At 40.1% G+C, this 15,465-nt stretch overlaps 1 protein-coding gene across 3 annotated transcripts in view; it reads right to left on the reverse strand.

Moving 5' to 3' along the window:
• DPP10 (dipeptidyl peptidase like 10) overlaps nucleotides 1-15,465 on the reverse strand; it is a 584,313-nt gene that overhangs the window by 57,828 nt on the left and 511,020 nt on the right. For all 3 annotated transcript variants that reach the window (XM_081199702.1, XM_081199701.1, XM_081199703.1), the window contains 2 exons: nucleotides 14,038-14,090; nucleotides 13,874-13,955 (listed from right to left, as the gene is read on the reverse strand). In XM_081199702.1, the coding sequence (XP_081055828.1) occupies nucleotides 13,874-13,955; nucleotides 14,038-14,090 (135 nt within the window). The remainder of the gene's footprint in view (nucleotides 1-13,873; nucleotides 13,956-14,037; nucleotides 14,091-15,465) is intronic.

The following is a 15,465-nucleotide window of genomic DNA, read 5'->3' on the forward strand; positions in this document are numbered from 1 at the left end:
CCCCAGGTCCGGGGACAGCAGGAAGCGCTTCCCGCTGCCCCCGGACCTCTTTTGAAGCAAGGGGCTGCGGGGAGATCGCTTCTCCCCACCTGCCCCCACCGCCCGGCTTTGGAACGCTGCTCCGAAGCGGGGCGGGGGGGAGGGAACACCTGCCCCAGCCGCCCCGCTTCGGAACGCTGCTCCGAAGCGGGGCGGGGGGGAGGGAACACCTGCCCCCACCGCCCGGCTTCGGAACGCTGCTCCGAAGCAGGGCGGGGGGGAGGGAACACCTGCCCCAGCCGCCCCGCTTCGGAACGCTGCTCCGAAGCGGGGCGGGGGGGAGGGAACACCTTCTGAAGGCGGGCGGGGGGCGAAAGTCTTTGTCCCCCCTGCCTGCCTTCCCAGGGGCTTTTAAATCACCCCGGACAGCGGAGAAGTCCTCCGCTGTCCCGGGGCGATTTTAAAATGCCGCCCGCCAGCATTTTAAGATCGCCCGGACAGCGGAGAAGTCCTCCACTGTCCCGGGGTTTTTTAAAATGCTGGGGGTGGGAAGAAAAGCCCTTGTCCCCCCCCCCCAGCCTTCAGAAGAGGTCCGGGGACAGACTGTCCCCGGACCTGGTCTGAAGGCGGTTTCCCTAGGAACGCATTAATTGATTTTCAATGCATTCCTATGGGAAACCGTGCATCGCAAGATGAAAAACTCGCAAGACGAAGAGACTTGCGGAACGAATTAATTTCGTCTTGCGAGGCACCACTGTAATGAAAGGCTACATAACCTGCAGGCATGAAATGGAAGTGTTGCTTGTTTCTCTAGCCTTCTAAAAATATTACTACGTATATTAGATTGTAGCCCCAAGGTATAAGATTCACAGGTTTAAGACTGAATGTTGTGTAAGCAGACTTCTACCTGTGCCGTGGGACTTCACCTTCCTCTCCTTCCCCACTGTATCCCCAAAATCTGCCCTGGAAGATCTTCCAAAGATGAGAAATCCATTCCACCAATTGTGTCCATTCCACTGGTGGGCACTGTTGAATTGCACCCAAAAGTAGTACTGTATGTTATTTATAAGGCTAATGAAGATAATATTCATTATTTATTTTTAATACTAATCTCAGATACCAATCTACTCAATAAAAGAATTGTTTTCTGTTTCTCTACTCCTGTATCATCTTGGAAAAGATGCAAAGCATTCATAAACTTTCACTTAAAAGTTCTATTAGCTATGCTTATCAGATCCACTTAAACATGCTGTCTACTGGAGAGAATCTTGCACCCACTTTGCTCCTCCATGGTCCTTTTAGCATGGACAGCATGCTGCAACAGCTAAGCCAAAGTCTGACTGAACCCTGGATTGTGGGGTTAAGGTCTCTCCTTCCTAAACACAATCATGAGTGGTGGAGGAAGAGTGTGTACTCACTTTGCTCCTCTTTAGGAGCAGGCTAAGAATGGCTGACTCTTGGACCATGCCAGCTGAATTTGCTCCCTTTTGGCTGCTCATCCATTTATATTAGCTGGCTTGAATTGCACTGCCAACCTGCACAACACAAGGAAAAATATGCTACCTGACCAAGAAACTAAAGCCAAAGACTAAGTAGGGTTGTTTTTTTTAAGTTGCCCTCTGTTATGGGACTACAATTCCCATCATTCCTGACCACTGGTCTTGCTAGCTAGGAATGATGGAAGTTGTAGTCCAAAAACAGCTGGAGACCCAAGTTTGGGAAACACTGGTCTAATTGATATGATATAATTTATGATCATGAGATGACTACGCAAAAATGTCACTAATAGGTATAGGAAGTTGTATTATTCAGGTCACAGTGCTCAATCCAATATAAATTTTGTGCATCTTCCAAAGCTTAGATATCTGACTGTCAGCTCACCACTATAGTCGTATATAATATTTAGAAGAATTTCTTGTGTTTTCCTTACCCAAATTAGTCTGAGTGTAATTTGCACTGCCAGCACTTCAAAGTTGTTGTTTGCTATGTTATTAATAAAGCTATGGCCCTTTAACCTCATATGGTTGTCATGTATGTTCATTCTGGTGTGTGGGTGTGAGAGGGATATCACATCTGTATAGCACTTTCACGGTTTTTAAAGTGTTTCACAAACATTATCAAGTTGTAATTCTTACAACAGCCCTGTAGGGTAAAGCATCAAAACAATGTGAGGTATATATTTCTTTTTCTGTAATTTCTTTCACTGTATCAATACTATATTGCAAGTACTGAATGTTAAGTGCAGTCCTATATATTATGATGATATATAGCATAATTCTGAAACTGCAGTTCTCCTGAAAATAGTTGAAAGAGAAATTGCTTACATGGTATCATATATAGATTCAAGTGTGTTCTCATAAATTTATTGGTGGCTTTGTGCCTAAAAAGCTTTCCCTGATTTTTGGCATGAAGATAAGAAATAAATTGAAAAAGGCAAGAGGTGGAACCAGGCTATATTACCTTGCATGAAAATCCTTCTTTTTTTAAAAAAAGCTTTTCTCCTAACTGTCCCTGTGTGAAGACTAATACCTTTGATTGCAATTTATTTAGTGATTAGTAAATTTGAAATATTTACAAGCTGGGACACAAATACATGCACACACATGCATATTTCCATGTTACATCACAGAGCTCTTATCCTTTGGCAGTCCCATTCATGTACCATTTTGTTATTTAATAAATATATCTTTGGAAATTAGGATTAGAGGGGGCTTAAGAGTTTATCATAATCACATTTTTATGATACTGTGAAGAATTAAGGGCGCAGTCACATTAACATGGTACCTCTGTAAGGAAGCCTCCGTGATACTGTATATTTATAGTTTCATAATAAAATGAAACATTAATCATCCAGCTAAAGTAATTGTCATCTCTATGATGATAAAAACAAAGGTTTTGGGACCCAGTTACTGGTTCACATGCCGTTATCTGAACAGACATTAATGGAATTGCTGATTTCATGGTTTGGCAAAAGCTTCTGATACTTCAAGGCAGTGGTTTTCACCCTTTTTGAGTCCAGGGCTCCCTTGACCAGCTACGTTCTTTCTGTGGCTCGCCTGGGAATCCTCACTTAAGCAAGGGTTTCATTCTGGACCACTGTTCATATCACCAGGATGAGAGTAAGTGGGGATCCTCTCTACTCTGTCCCTGCCCCACCCCTTTCTAGTGCCATTTTCAATGTGTGTGTAAGTGGGAGTGTGCGTGCTGATTGTGCACAAGGGAGGATTCCCCTGTACCAGGTAAAAATTTCTGTTGTTTTGACATTTAGTGGTTTTGCATATTTTTGTTTTGGGGCAAAGGTGCCCTGCCTGACCTCACCTTTGTGTTTGGTCTGGATCTCCCCCCCCCCCCCCGCCTTTGATGCAGCGGAGAAGGAGAGCTAGGAGGGGGAATAGAGAGAGAAGCCACTGTTTCTGCAGAGGCATGTACATGTTATCTTTAATGTGGGGTGGCAGGGTTTGTTTTTTAAAGAAGAGGGTGTGAGAGGAAAGGGCACACACATGGAGAGAGAGAGACGGGGAGGAAAAGGAAGAGGGAGCGATACAGAGAGGAGCTTCTACGTAGCGCACCAGAATTGTACAGGGGGAAGGACTAAGAATCTAGGACATATCTGGGAGAAGGCGGTGTGGATTGGCGAGAGTAGGCAAGAACAAGGAAGGGGAAGGGGAAGAAAGGTTGGCTGGGGCGCCCCTGAACATTCTTCAAGTCTCCCCAGTGAGCTGTGGGTCGCCAGCTGAAAACGACTGCTTTAAGGAGAAGAATTCTTAGTGCCCACTGCAAACATTAATCAAATGAAGAGAATAGCATCACCATTTCCAAGCATGTGCATGCACACACACTCACTCTCTCTCTCCAAAGACAATATAAAAAGGCAAGTTAAAAGACTATATAAGGCAGTTTGAGCTAGAATACCATAGCATGATATCTCTAACCTATTTTGGCTCCATTGTCTTCTTAAACTCAAGCAATCAGTACTCATCTAGGAACAGTAAGCTTATTATTATGCAATCAGGTTACCTCACAAGTTCTTGACAAGCACACCCCTTGCAGATACAGGACAAAGGAAATTCTCTGCCACAATGTACTTCAAGCCTTTTCCTCTCTAAAAGTACTGCATAAGCTTTATGCCATGAGGTGAGATCGCTCAGGGATGGTGTTTATGTTAGACACACTCACAAGAATCAACGGGTTGAATGAGCAGGTGCCCTTCTGTAAGCTGAAGGCCTCTTCTGCATGCAAAAGGACTTTTTCTGCCTCTGTTCAAGACCACTGTGTAAGAAGAGAGAAAGACTATTGAAATGTAGAGGTGTACTTACATCTGTGCCAGGCATTGTGCTTTCTTGCACAAGGTCTTTTTAAATTCTCTCAGAATTATTTTTACTTAGCAGTCCTTTTTGTGGCTTTTTATATGCTTTTAAATATTGCCCAACCCCAGGCTTCTTGAAGCTCATCTTTGCTGTGGCAAATTTTGTATTGTAACTGTTTCCATGGTTTTGCATTATATGTTACATTTCATGTTACATTTTTACATGCTCTATCCAGAGCATTTTGGTTATAGGCTGACAAAGAAATTAGGACTGTGCACTGGGATCTAGCCGAATCCAAAACTGAGTTGGGCTAATCTGGGTAGATCCCACCTTTGGCCAGCACGGGTTGATAGAGCTCAGGGTCGGCCAACCTGAAGCAATCTGGGGTAGTCTAAGGATGTTATAAGATGGGACATCAGGTAGCGGGGGGGGGGGGATAAGGAAAGGCAGGCAGCTTCTGCAAAGAGTAGTGCAGAGCCATTTGCAAAGGGGCTTTCAATCAGTCACACGCTGCACTTTGCTTTGTGTGCCTGTTCCCAGTAGGGGAACATCAGTACACAGTCAAACTGAGCAAGACTGAACCCAAAATTAAGGACAAAAATGGCTGAAAGTCATATTCCTTTTCAGGAGGTCAATACAGATAGGTTGTATTTAGGCACTGAAGGCGGCAAAATGTTGAGCAGAGACAGACTCGCCAAATGTCCCTATTTTCCAGGGATTTAGAAAAGCCATCCCGGTTTCTGAATTGATCCCAGAATGTCCCGCTTTTCCTTAGGATACCCCTATTTTCATTGAAGAAATATTGGAGGGTATGGAGTTATCCAACACCTGAGCTGTCTGAAGGAAGCCCTATACAGTGGTACCTCAGGTTAAGAACTTAATTCGTTCTGGAGGTCTGTTCTTAAACTGAAACTGTTCTTAACCTGAAGCACCACTTTAGCTAATGGGGCCTCCTGCTGCCGCTGCGCCACCAGAGCACGATTTCTGTTCTCATCCTGAAGCAAAGTTCTTAACCTGAAGCACTATTTCTGGGTTAGCGGAGTCTGTAACCTGAAGCATCTGTAACCTGAAGCCTATGTAACCTGAGGTACCACTGTATAAGGATGTTTTTTTATGTTTAATGTTTTATTATGTTTTTAATATAGGAAGCTGCCTAGAGTGCAGGGTCAACTCAATAGGATGTGTGAGATATAAATAGTAAAATTATCATTATGCAATGGGACGTCTCCCTATTTTCATCAGAAAATTGTTGGAGGGTATGCAGAAAGTGAGGGAGGAATAGGAATAAGCTTTTGCACAGCATCAAAAGCACAGAAGAGGCCCTTGGGATTCCTAGGCTGAGTGTAAGTGTGAATTTAGCTAGGTTGATGGCAGAGGAGAAAGATTTTTTATCACACTGTTCCATCCGTTAGATTACTCCCACCAAATGGCTTTCAATACAAAAGTCACAAATGCAGTAAAAACTATTCAGACTCTTGCTGAGGTACTTTGGACCCAAGCCATTTAGGGCTTTAAAGGTCAGTGTCAGCATTTTATCAGCTGATTGATGGCAAAAGAGGATTGCAATTGGATAAGTACAATGCACCATCAAAGATAATGGAATTATTCATTGTACGTTTCAAGGATCAGTAGGTTTTGTGACAATTTACCCTCTGCACACCAGGTTTGATAACCTCCTTAAACTTAATGTTCTAGACTAATAGATAATAACAAATGTCTGATGTCTTGATGTAGTGAGTACACAAGAATTCACACCTCACTGAAACTTTTTTGTGTGATTTGCAATAAACATATGGGAATATTCTAACCATAGTTTATTGCTGAGAATATTAATCTTGTATTCTTGTCAGTCCTGCTTGTTTATTTTATTGTCTTATTTCTTATATTTTTTAACTTTTGTGTATTATATAATATTGTAAGACAGGACTAGTACTGGGCCCACAGAAAAGTGAAACAAAGTGCTGAAAAGAAGTTGTGTGTCAAACAGTGGTGAAAAATCAACCCAAAAGATCACTGAAGGGGAGCACATTTCACAGGCAGGTAAAATGTTCACAAAATGGGTATTTATTAAGTCAAAATAAAAGCGGCAGAATCTTTGGTTCCATCAGACTAAAATCTAGTTTTATACATAATGTGGATTGTGCAAAAATATAAAAGGGTCAGTAAAAATATTGTCACCTCAAGTGTGTAAATACTGAAAGACGTGTAATAAAGGATCTCATTGTTTAGTTTGGACTCTTCCATTTTCCTAAAAATGGAGAACAAATAGGAACATCAAAAGGAAGTGAGCTGAACAAGGTCAACGGAGCATGGCAAATCTAAATGGTGAAGTCCACTGCAACATGATGAAGATCATTTTAGTATTGAAATTACTGGATGGTTACAAAGTGAATTATACTCCATGTTGATTTCCAGGAATAAATGTTGTCAGGATATCCTGCTTATATTCAGGTAATCAGCTTCTCTATCATCCATGACACGAATAACTAAACATCCAATTCTTCAGCTCCCATTACATTAAAAGTCTAGCCTATATGAGATCTCTCCTTGATGTGATATTGCCAGCTAATTAGCTGAATGATTTAAAGCCTTCAAGATGTTTTCCCATATGAGCTAGTTGCATATCCATTTGTTTTTTCCCCTGTTCCTGTGTATATAATTGAGCCAACCTCAAAAAGAGTGGATGAAATTAATCCATCACAAGTAAATGGACAAGAATCATGTTGTCCTGGTCATCAATATGCAATGCTCAACATTGAGATAAAACATGAATTTCTTTGAAGTTTGGAATAATTATTAACACGTTTCTTTACCATGCAATCCTATACACATATATTCAGAAGTATGCTGAAGTCATCTTGAGTTCCATGAAGCTTAATCCAAGATAAGTGGGTATCAAATTATAAACCCAATGTAACAAAATAAGAAGGGACCAAACGTTTTATACAGGTGGTAACCATTTTAGGTGTGTCCAATTGAAGCATGATTGCTTACGTCCAGGTCTTTTTGGACCCAGAAGGGGGCAGGGTGGGGTATAATGGGGCGGGTCACACTTATGCACACTCCGCTGGTGCACACATGGGTTGGGAAGAGAACCACCACACAAAATGGCCACCACCTGTATTTAATATGTGCAGATAATTCTAGACATGCAAACTCAGATGCTACTCCCCTGAGTTCAATGAAACAGATTTCTAATAAAATGTGTATAGAATCACAGCCTAAGCTAGCAATCCAAACCTGCTGATGTGACCACTTAGGCTCTGCTGATCAACCACTGCATCCACAGTCCAGACATTCACTCCTTGCATCACTAACTGAATACATATGCCATGCTAGACAAGGGAGAGTAAAAGATAAAGAGACAAAGGAAGGCTGGCTGTGTAGATCACAACTTTCATTACTAAGCTTTCAGCCATCATTTGACATGCACTCTCAAACTTTTCTGCCCCAGGCTGGAAACATACATCGATACAATTAAAGCTGAAATTCCAAGGAAGCTATATTCTGAATCAGATTAGATTCTGAATCTGGATTTAAATCTGAATGTGTATAATCTGAATCTGGATTTGTTATATCCTATACCCCCAGAATTACAACCTTTATCTTAAGACCAAAGTGAATGCTCGACATTCATCCTTAGTATATTTGGGGCAACCCATCATATCCTTATTTATAATCACAGTATTCCTGGTAATAATAAAAAGGCACCATAAACAGGAAAAAATGTGACACCTTAATTGTGGAATGCTCTCCCTTTTGAAATTTAGCAAGTATCTACTGTTTTCACTCAGATGTACCTTAAAATGTGGCTCTTCAGTCATACCTTTGAAAGTTAATAATGCCCAGCTGGAATGACAGTGTTCTTTTACAGTTTCTGTGACGAATTGTTAGGTGCATTTTATTCTGCTCCTAATTATTAGGGAGTGTACATTTTAAGAATGATATTCTTTTCACCGGTCACAAAATCTCTGGATGTTGGGTGGGGCATAAATGATACAAATAATAATAAAATAAATGAATAAATAAAAATATCCTGAAGGACTTTTTAACTTCTGAAACATGTCATCAAATCCTAGTGATCTAAAAGGTTAACCTTAAAAAGGAGTGTGATCATCAAATCTTCCCCTTGCTTCAGAAATACTGAGATAGCAGAAAACTTGTCCATGTCTTGTAAGTTTTGTGTTCAAAACCTACATGTAACATCGACAGTGACACAACTATCAAATAACAATGCGCAATCATAATAAATACCAGCAATTATTTCACCCATTCACCAGAGGTACTTCTTCTTCTAAGCAATGTGAATGATACAATTACAGCTTGTCACAGTGGGAGTCCTTAATTAAAACAAAAGCATAAAATATATGGGAGTGGGAGAGGTGTATTCAGATAGGTTCATTAAAGGTACTTTGTTTCTTTCTCAGAATCTCATTAGTCTATCACAGCTCATTGGGCAAAACCCCTAAATGTAGCTAGGATAAGTGTGGAATATAGAATCTTAAGAAAACGGAAAAGGGCTCTGTATTATTTCTGCTCTGCTTGAGTTGCAGCAATGCCATTATCTATCTGACAGTTGTGCTTTAGCATTATAATTTTTACAACTGCACATTACCTAGAGGACTATTACATCTCAATTGGTGTTTCATTGGTTGCGCATATCCGGGACATGGAATGACACATATTCATCAGAACACAGCTAGAAATGTCTCTCCCTACCCTCAACATACAGACATACTTTTGAATAAGCTGAGTTGTGGCAAGAACTAACATAAAGCAGGTCCCAGGTGGTCTCAGAATTGCTTGTGCAAGTAAATATACACCAAATCTTTGGAATTGGATATGAGACAGGCCACTGTTGTTGTAGCCAAAACATAGTCATCATTATGGAGACAATGTATGGCATGCAGTTTGAAGCAAATAAAAAATACTGTTTATGGGGGGATGCTCTGAGTTTAGTCAGGCAGATGCAGCTTTTTGCATTTAATTGTGGTTTGAACATACATCTGCTGCTCAGGAAAAAAACCCCACCTAGCTTGGAATTCAGTGACCCACCCTGCCAAATTTAGGAAGTATTTAATGACACAGTTTGAAAGAATTGAGGCAGTGAAGGGGCAAGAATCAATGCAGAAATGAAATCAGGTCTCTAAAGAATGCAACAAAGTCCACATTCAAAGCTGATTTCCCTCTGCAATGGCAGCTATACAGATTTAGCCTCCCAAAGTAGGAATTGCTGGAATTGCAGAATTTCTGCTGCTACAACAAGGATCTGCTTGCTTTGTGTTATTTTCTTGTGAAAGTCAATGCTTATATTAAAATGTGAAGCTCTGGTAATTAAGTAAGTAAATGATGAATTCACACCAAACTGGCTTTGATGTATCTGAAAGGAACAGTTGCAGACTCCTTAAGGGTTCTTATTAGATAAGCCTTCGTCATCTTACCATGCATTTTTCTCACAAATAATCCCTCAGATGCCCCAATAAGTCACATATAAAGACAAGTACACACAAATGCAATTAGGGAGCGTGGCTGGAAACTCTTTACCCACATCCATTTAAAAAAAATTCCTGGGGTTGATTCCTAATTACAACTCAGTTATCAACACATGGTTTTCATAATATATTCAATAAGCATTTTATCTTTCTGTCACTGCTATTACTATTTGTCTCATTAGGACAAGAATGAAAAATAAGTATTCAGGAAATCTTTTGATAGTTCTATTCATGATTTAATGCTGTTTCATCTAGCAGCTTAGCAAAAGGCTTTGAAAAAAACACCACAAATAAAAATAGCACCTTTAAAATATTTATTTATAAAGAGGCTTCATTATCATTAATTAATTTCCCACTTGGCTCATGAACTTTGTCATATTTTCCCCTCTTTACATTGCAAATAAATTTAAAAAATCCCAGCAGAGTATTCTAAAAATTCCAAGGGTACTAAATACTAATTATGGTGATATAAACTTGTAACTCAGTATCTTCCCAAAAACCCCCACACCAGATGTGTTGCATTGTGTGATAACTATATTTTGAAAGTTGGAATATGTTATATAACTAATAGGAATTAAGCTTCTACAATGAAATGATTTATCCAGCGTGCTATTCCACCATGATTCCTAAGGATGCAAGCAAATGCAAGAATCAGGACCGCTAAACCTTTTACACAGGCTGGTTGGAGAATTTCCAAAGATTTAAAAAGTGAACAGAAGTAGACCTGGTTTTCAGCTAACATTAAGCCAAATGGCTAAACATAGGCACATGAGAATGTGGTTACTAACAGGAAAATTCACGGCTGTTTTGCTCCTCCTTCTGAACTGCTCCTGTACTACTGGACCTAAGCCATCATTTGGCTTAGCGTTACATTAAAACTCAGGCTTGTGGTTTATCTCTCTGAGAGACAAATATTCATATCTGCTTCTGGGAGTTTCTTCTAATTCAATTTTCCAAACTGGAATGGAGCAATTGCATTGGGATATTTTTTTAAAAAGTGAACCCTTTCCTCCAGTGTTGTTTTCCCAATTTAAATTACCACCTCTGCCTGAAAAGCTGGTATTTGTATCTATTCACCTATATATGTCTTATATTTGTGCTATTCCTGAGACAATATATAGAAGGCAAATAGCACATACCTGGCTTGCTATCGTCTTCCCTGTAACTCAACAACTGCCTCAGCGCTGTGGAGTGAAGATTGGAAGAAGCTAACTGTTTCCTTGAAAACTTGCTTTGGGGATAACTGAGCTATTAGTGTTCCCTAAAAAGTGACAATACTTTCTGCAACACATCTTCTAAGTTGCCCCCACTCCCCTTTGCTAGCAAACAAAACCAAAGACAAAAAGAGAAGGTAACATGGAGAAACCATAGCTTAATGTGGCATTACCATTTGCCAAGTGGTAACTTACCACCATATACATATAAAAGCTGGTTGTCTGGATTGCAAGACCAGGCACAGTTCACTGGGGACAGGCGGTGTGAGAGTACAAGTAAAGGTAGGAAAAGAGCTTGAGATAAATATAGCCACAACTTTATTGACCACAGGTGTAAGTCCTAGCCCAATTGCTGGTTGATCGCTCCTTTAGGGTTGATTCTGGGTTAAAGGATCCTCCCATGTTCAGATCAAATGAAGGCAGACCTGCTACACCACCACTTGTGACATTTTAAAGCCTGTTAACCCCTGTCTGGGCCTCTGGACAAAGGTTTTTCCTTGGACCCCTTTACCAGAGTACCCTTAACATCTGATTTCAGTTTTGGCTCAGGATTCAGGTACCAGAACTAATTTTGGAGTGCACAGAGGGAGGAGGAAGCTCCATTGCACAAATGGACATCCTCCTGTGGCACTTCCGCTGATGGGACTGGTTAGGTGAATCCTGCTTAACTAGTTTAGATACACATTTTGCTAAAGTTTTATATTCACCCAAACAATTTTTAAAATAGGTCATACTGCACTGTTACAGTATCACAAGCTGATATTTTACATCAACACAACCGTGCACCTCTTAGACAATTGCTTAAGGTTATGATTTCAAGTCTACCTTTAACCAAAATGCATGACATTAGCCTCCTTTTTCCACAGGAATCTTAATTCCCAGCCATCTTGTTTATCTGTTCAAATACTTCCATACATAACAATTAGACAAAATCATTCTTTGCTTCCAGTGCTTTTACACACACACACACACACACACACACACACACACACACACAGTCTTTTTCAAATGTTTCAGGGATAAGCAATTTGATGAAGCAATAGTCAGTCACAAGGGGTGTTCTTGGTTATGTTCCATTATATTGTTAGTTGCCTGTGTTACATAGCCAAGTGTGAAGAAATAAGCCCACTCTTCCTGGAAACATCTTGCAGCATATATAGGGAAACCTTTATGTCTTCTGTACTTTTACCTGCCTTTCTGTCAAGAGTGCATGCTACAGTTAGCTGCTCTCCTCATATTTCCGACATATTTAATTTTCTCGTTATGCTCTGATGTATTGATAAATTAGCATAGTTAATTATTTAAACATTACCCAATCATGTTCCAGATGGATGCAATTACTTCTCCCTTCAGCACTGTTTCCTGCCCCTATTTGTTTAATGTGATACATCCTAACCAGAGGCATTTTTCACCATTCGTGCAATCTTGATTAACGATACATGAAGCAGTATATCCTTACCAAGTGCTTGGCTGTATAGACTATTAGAAAATTTCTGTCTCTTATCAGAAGCTGCATGTGTGTGCCCAGCTCCAAGATCACAACCCAAGGCAACAATAAAACATACTCATTTTTGAATATGTGTGTGTTTGCACCAACTCCTAGGGGCCCAGGTCCCTTCAGCCCACCTCAATAAAATATTTGACCTATCCCCCTCCATTGATGGGGATTCCTTTCTTTTCAACATTTGGACTTCATTTTACAACAAGCCCTGTAAAAGAACTTGTAAAAATGTTGTTGGAAGGCAAGGAAGCTGGGATTGGGCAAAAACCTCTTACATGACCCTCGCTATTGGAGCTAGAAGGGGTATGTGTGCAAGGGGGTGGAAGCAAGGAGAGAAATCCCAGCACCTCAACTTCCAAACAAGAAGAGTTAACTTTGGTTTGCATTCTCTGGCTACTTCTGCAAAGTATGTGTGTGTATGTTGCACAAGCTGTCTGCCACACATATTTCCAACAGCAGGAGAAGCTCCCATTGACAGTCCAAGATTTCTCAGATACCCCAGAGCTATGCAGTCATCTTTGCTTAGCTCTGGCCAAACATATGAAGAATTCTGTTTAGTTGCCACACTTTGAATAATAGTTGTGGACCTCTGAACTATTGTGTGTGTATGGGAGCTCTGCACCTGGAAGGAATTCCCTATTCGTTTCACTGGAAAATCCCAAATAAATGACTCTGTTGAAATAAGCAGGCCATCAAAAAATGTGGTGGAGTTCCATCTCCTCCAATGGAACTCTGGACTGAATTAAAAGTATTCAGAAGAGTCACAAGACTTCAAATGCACTGAACCAATAAATGATTTCACTGAATCTTTAAAGGTATCTTGTATTTATACTTCTTTGCAATTATACTCTCTTTTCCTCCCTGGGAGCACTCAAGAGATGTCACTTAGACAGTAAATGTGGAATCCCTAGACTTGTCTCTCAGACCTACTGAGCTCAGGATAAGGACAGGGACTTGTCCACTTCAACAAGAAAAACTAATAAGCCCAAAGGGATGGTCACTGGATGTGAGAGGTGTGAAGGATATGTGGCTTACTGTGTGGGCAGAGGTGCCATTCAGCCAACTACATCACAAGTTCATGGGGATGCTGGTAGACAGGTATATATATATCACAACCTACTGCAGGTTAATTAATGAATAAAGTTGTATCTCTTATTTAATCTGAAATCTAGTGTTTAGTCTCCTTATTTTCAAATGTTTGTGCAGTCTACTCAAGTAGATCCTTATTTGAAAGGAAACCTGAAGTGGATTAGAACATATAAAAGGACTAAATGCTTAGAAATCAATAATAATAACCATCATTCCTTTATATTTTATCCCCCCACTTAACAGCCCCTTTAAAGCACAACCGCAGATAAATATGAAAATTATTTGTCTTACCAGTTGCTGGCCTTGTACACCCCATGCTGCATACTGTAAAACCGAATCCTCTACCTCCGGAGGGTTTAACTCCCAAACTTCCCTTGAAAAAAGGTAAACATTTTACTTGAACACATTTGCACCATTACATGGCACAGAACAGCATAGATATAACACCATCTTACCTCGTACGTATGTTATATATCACATATGAAGCCGTATACGAGTAATGAAAAACCTGTAAAACAAGGAGAAAAAGTAGACATGAGCACCGTCATGGGATACATTTGGAAAACTTGAGAAGAAAACTTTTATTCATGATGTTAGATACCCCATTGTCTAAATTGACATGGCACGCTTGCATAAGTGGGCTTGGTCTGTGCTAAGCTGTGCTATCTTTAGCTGTTAGTACTCTTTGTTCCAGTTCACAAGTACATGTTTATTGTCACTTAATGAGTATAACACCATTCAGTGACATGCATCTTTGAATATGCACCACAGATCAAATACTAAAGATTGAACTTTCAAACATTATCATGAGCACAATACTTCCCAGTGGAATCATACATTCAGCTGTGTGAGTTATGAAGCATTAAATAATCACGGAAAGAGAAGTCAAGAGAGGTACTTGCATGTGTGTGAATATGGTCAGGATAAAGTGTCACTGGAGACCACATGATTTTTGTGCTGAATTGTAGCCTAGATTTTTTTTCTTGTTTGTGCAGTTCAAACAAATAAACACAAACACCCTTGGGGTCTTAACAACCATAATTCTACCTTTTAAAACATTTTTTAGTTCTAAAACCACTATGAATCATGCCTGCAAAACTGCAGTAAAGATAAATAACTGCCCTTGGAAACCTGCTGCTTGTACTTTTGATTCAGAATAATTATTTTATCCAAACATATTTGGCTAGGGGAAAAAACCTATTTGTTACACTGAATTCTTACTAATTATAATAAGGTTTTCCAAAGCTTAATCTAAATTTCAGCTGAAGCAGGGAACTACAACCACAAATAAATAAGGACAATACTCCATCAAAACTATTTCTGTAGACCAACAAACTAAAAATAATTCCTATATGAGATGTTTTCAAACCTGCAGGCACATTATAAATTAAGTACTTCAAATATTTTCCCCAGAATGTTGATATGTAAGCAGTATTTAATAAAGCACAGAACTGTATTAGCATTCAATTAAAATAGAGGCTAATATATGCAATACATGGACAGCTCAGAACAACTACAAAAAAGAAGACACTCAAATTTCTGGAATGAAACTCTAGATACAATTTCCCACCTTACCTGGAAATTCCCAAATTGCACCCAAGCACAGTGAGGGTGGGAAACACTGCTGTTTGACTTCAAACAAGCATGGCTGTACAGCCACTGCAGCAACGAGAAACAGCTGGGTTGGAATATGGACAAGCCCAACTTCAGGTGGGTAATTGGCTTCAGATTGGCTTCCCAGGGGAGGGGAGGCAGGCCTGGGAGTGGATTAGCTTTTCTCTGGTTGGCTCATGGTCTAGTAAAATAGGCCCAGCCCAGTGTGATAAAGACTTCCCCAGTCTCCTTCCCTAGTTACAGAGGTTGTGCTTTGTTTTTGTTTATCT

This window comes from Podarcis bocagei, assembly GCF_964188305.1.
Source record: "Podarcis bocagei genome assembly, chromosome: 1".
Classification (NCBI taxonomy): domain Eukaryota; kingdom Metazoa; phylum Chordata; class Lepidosauria; order Squamata; family Lacertidae; genus Podarcis; species Podarcis bocagei.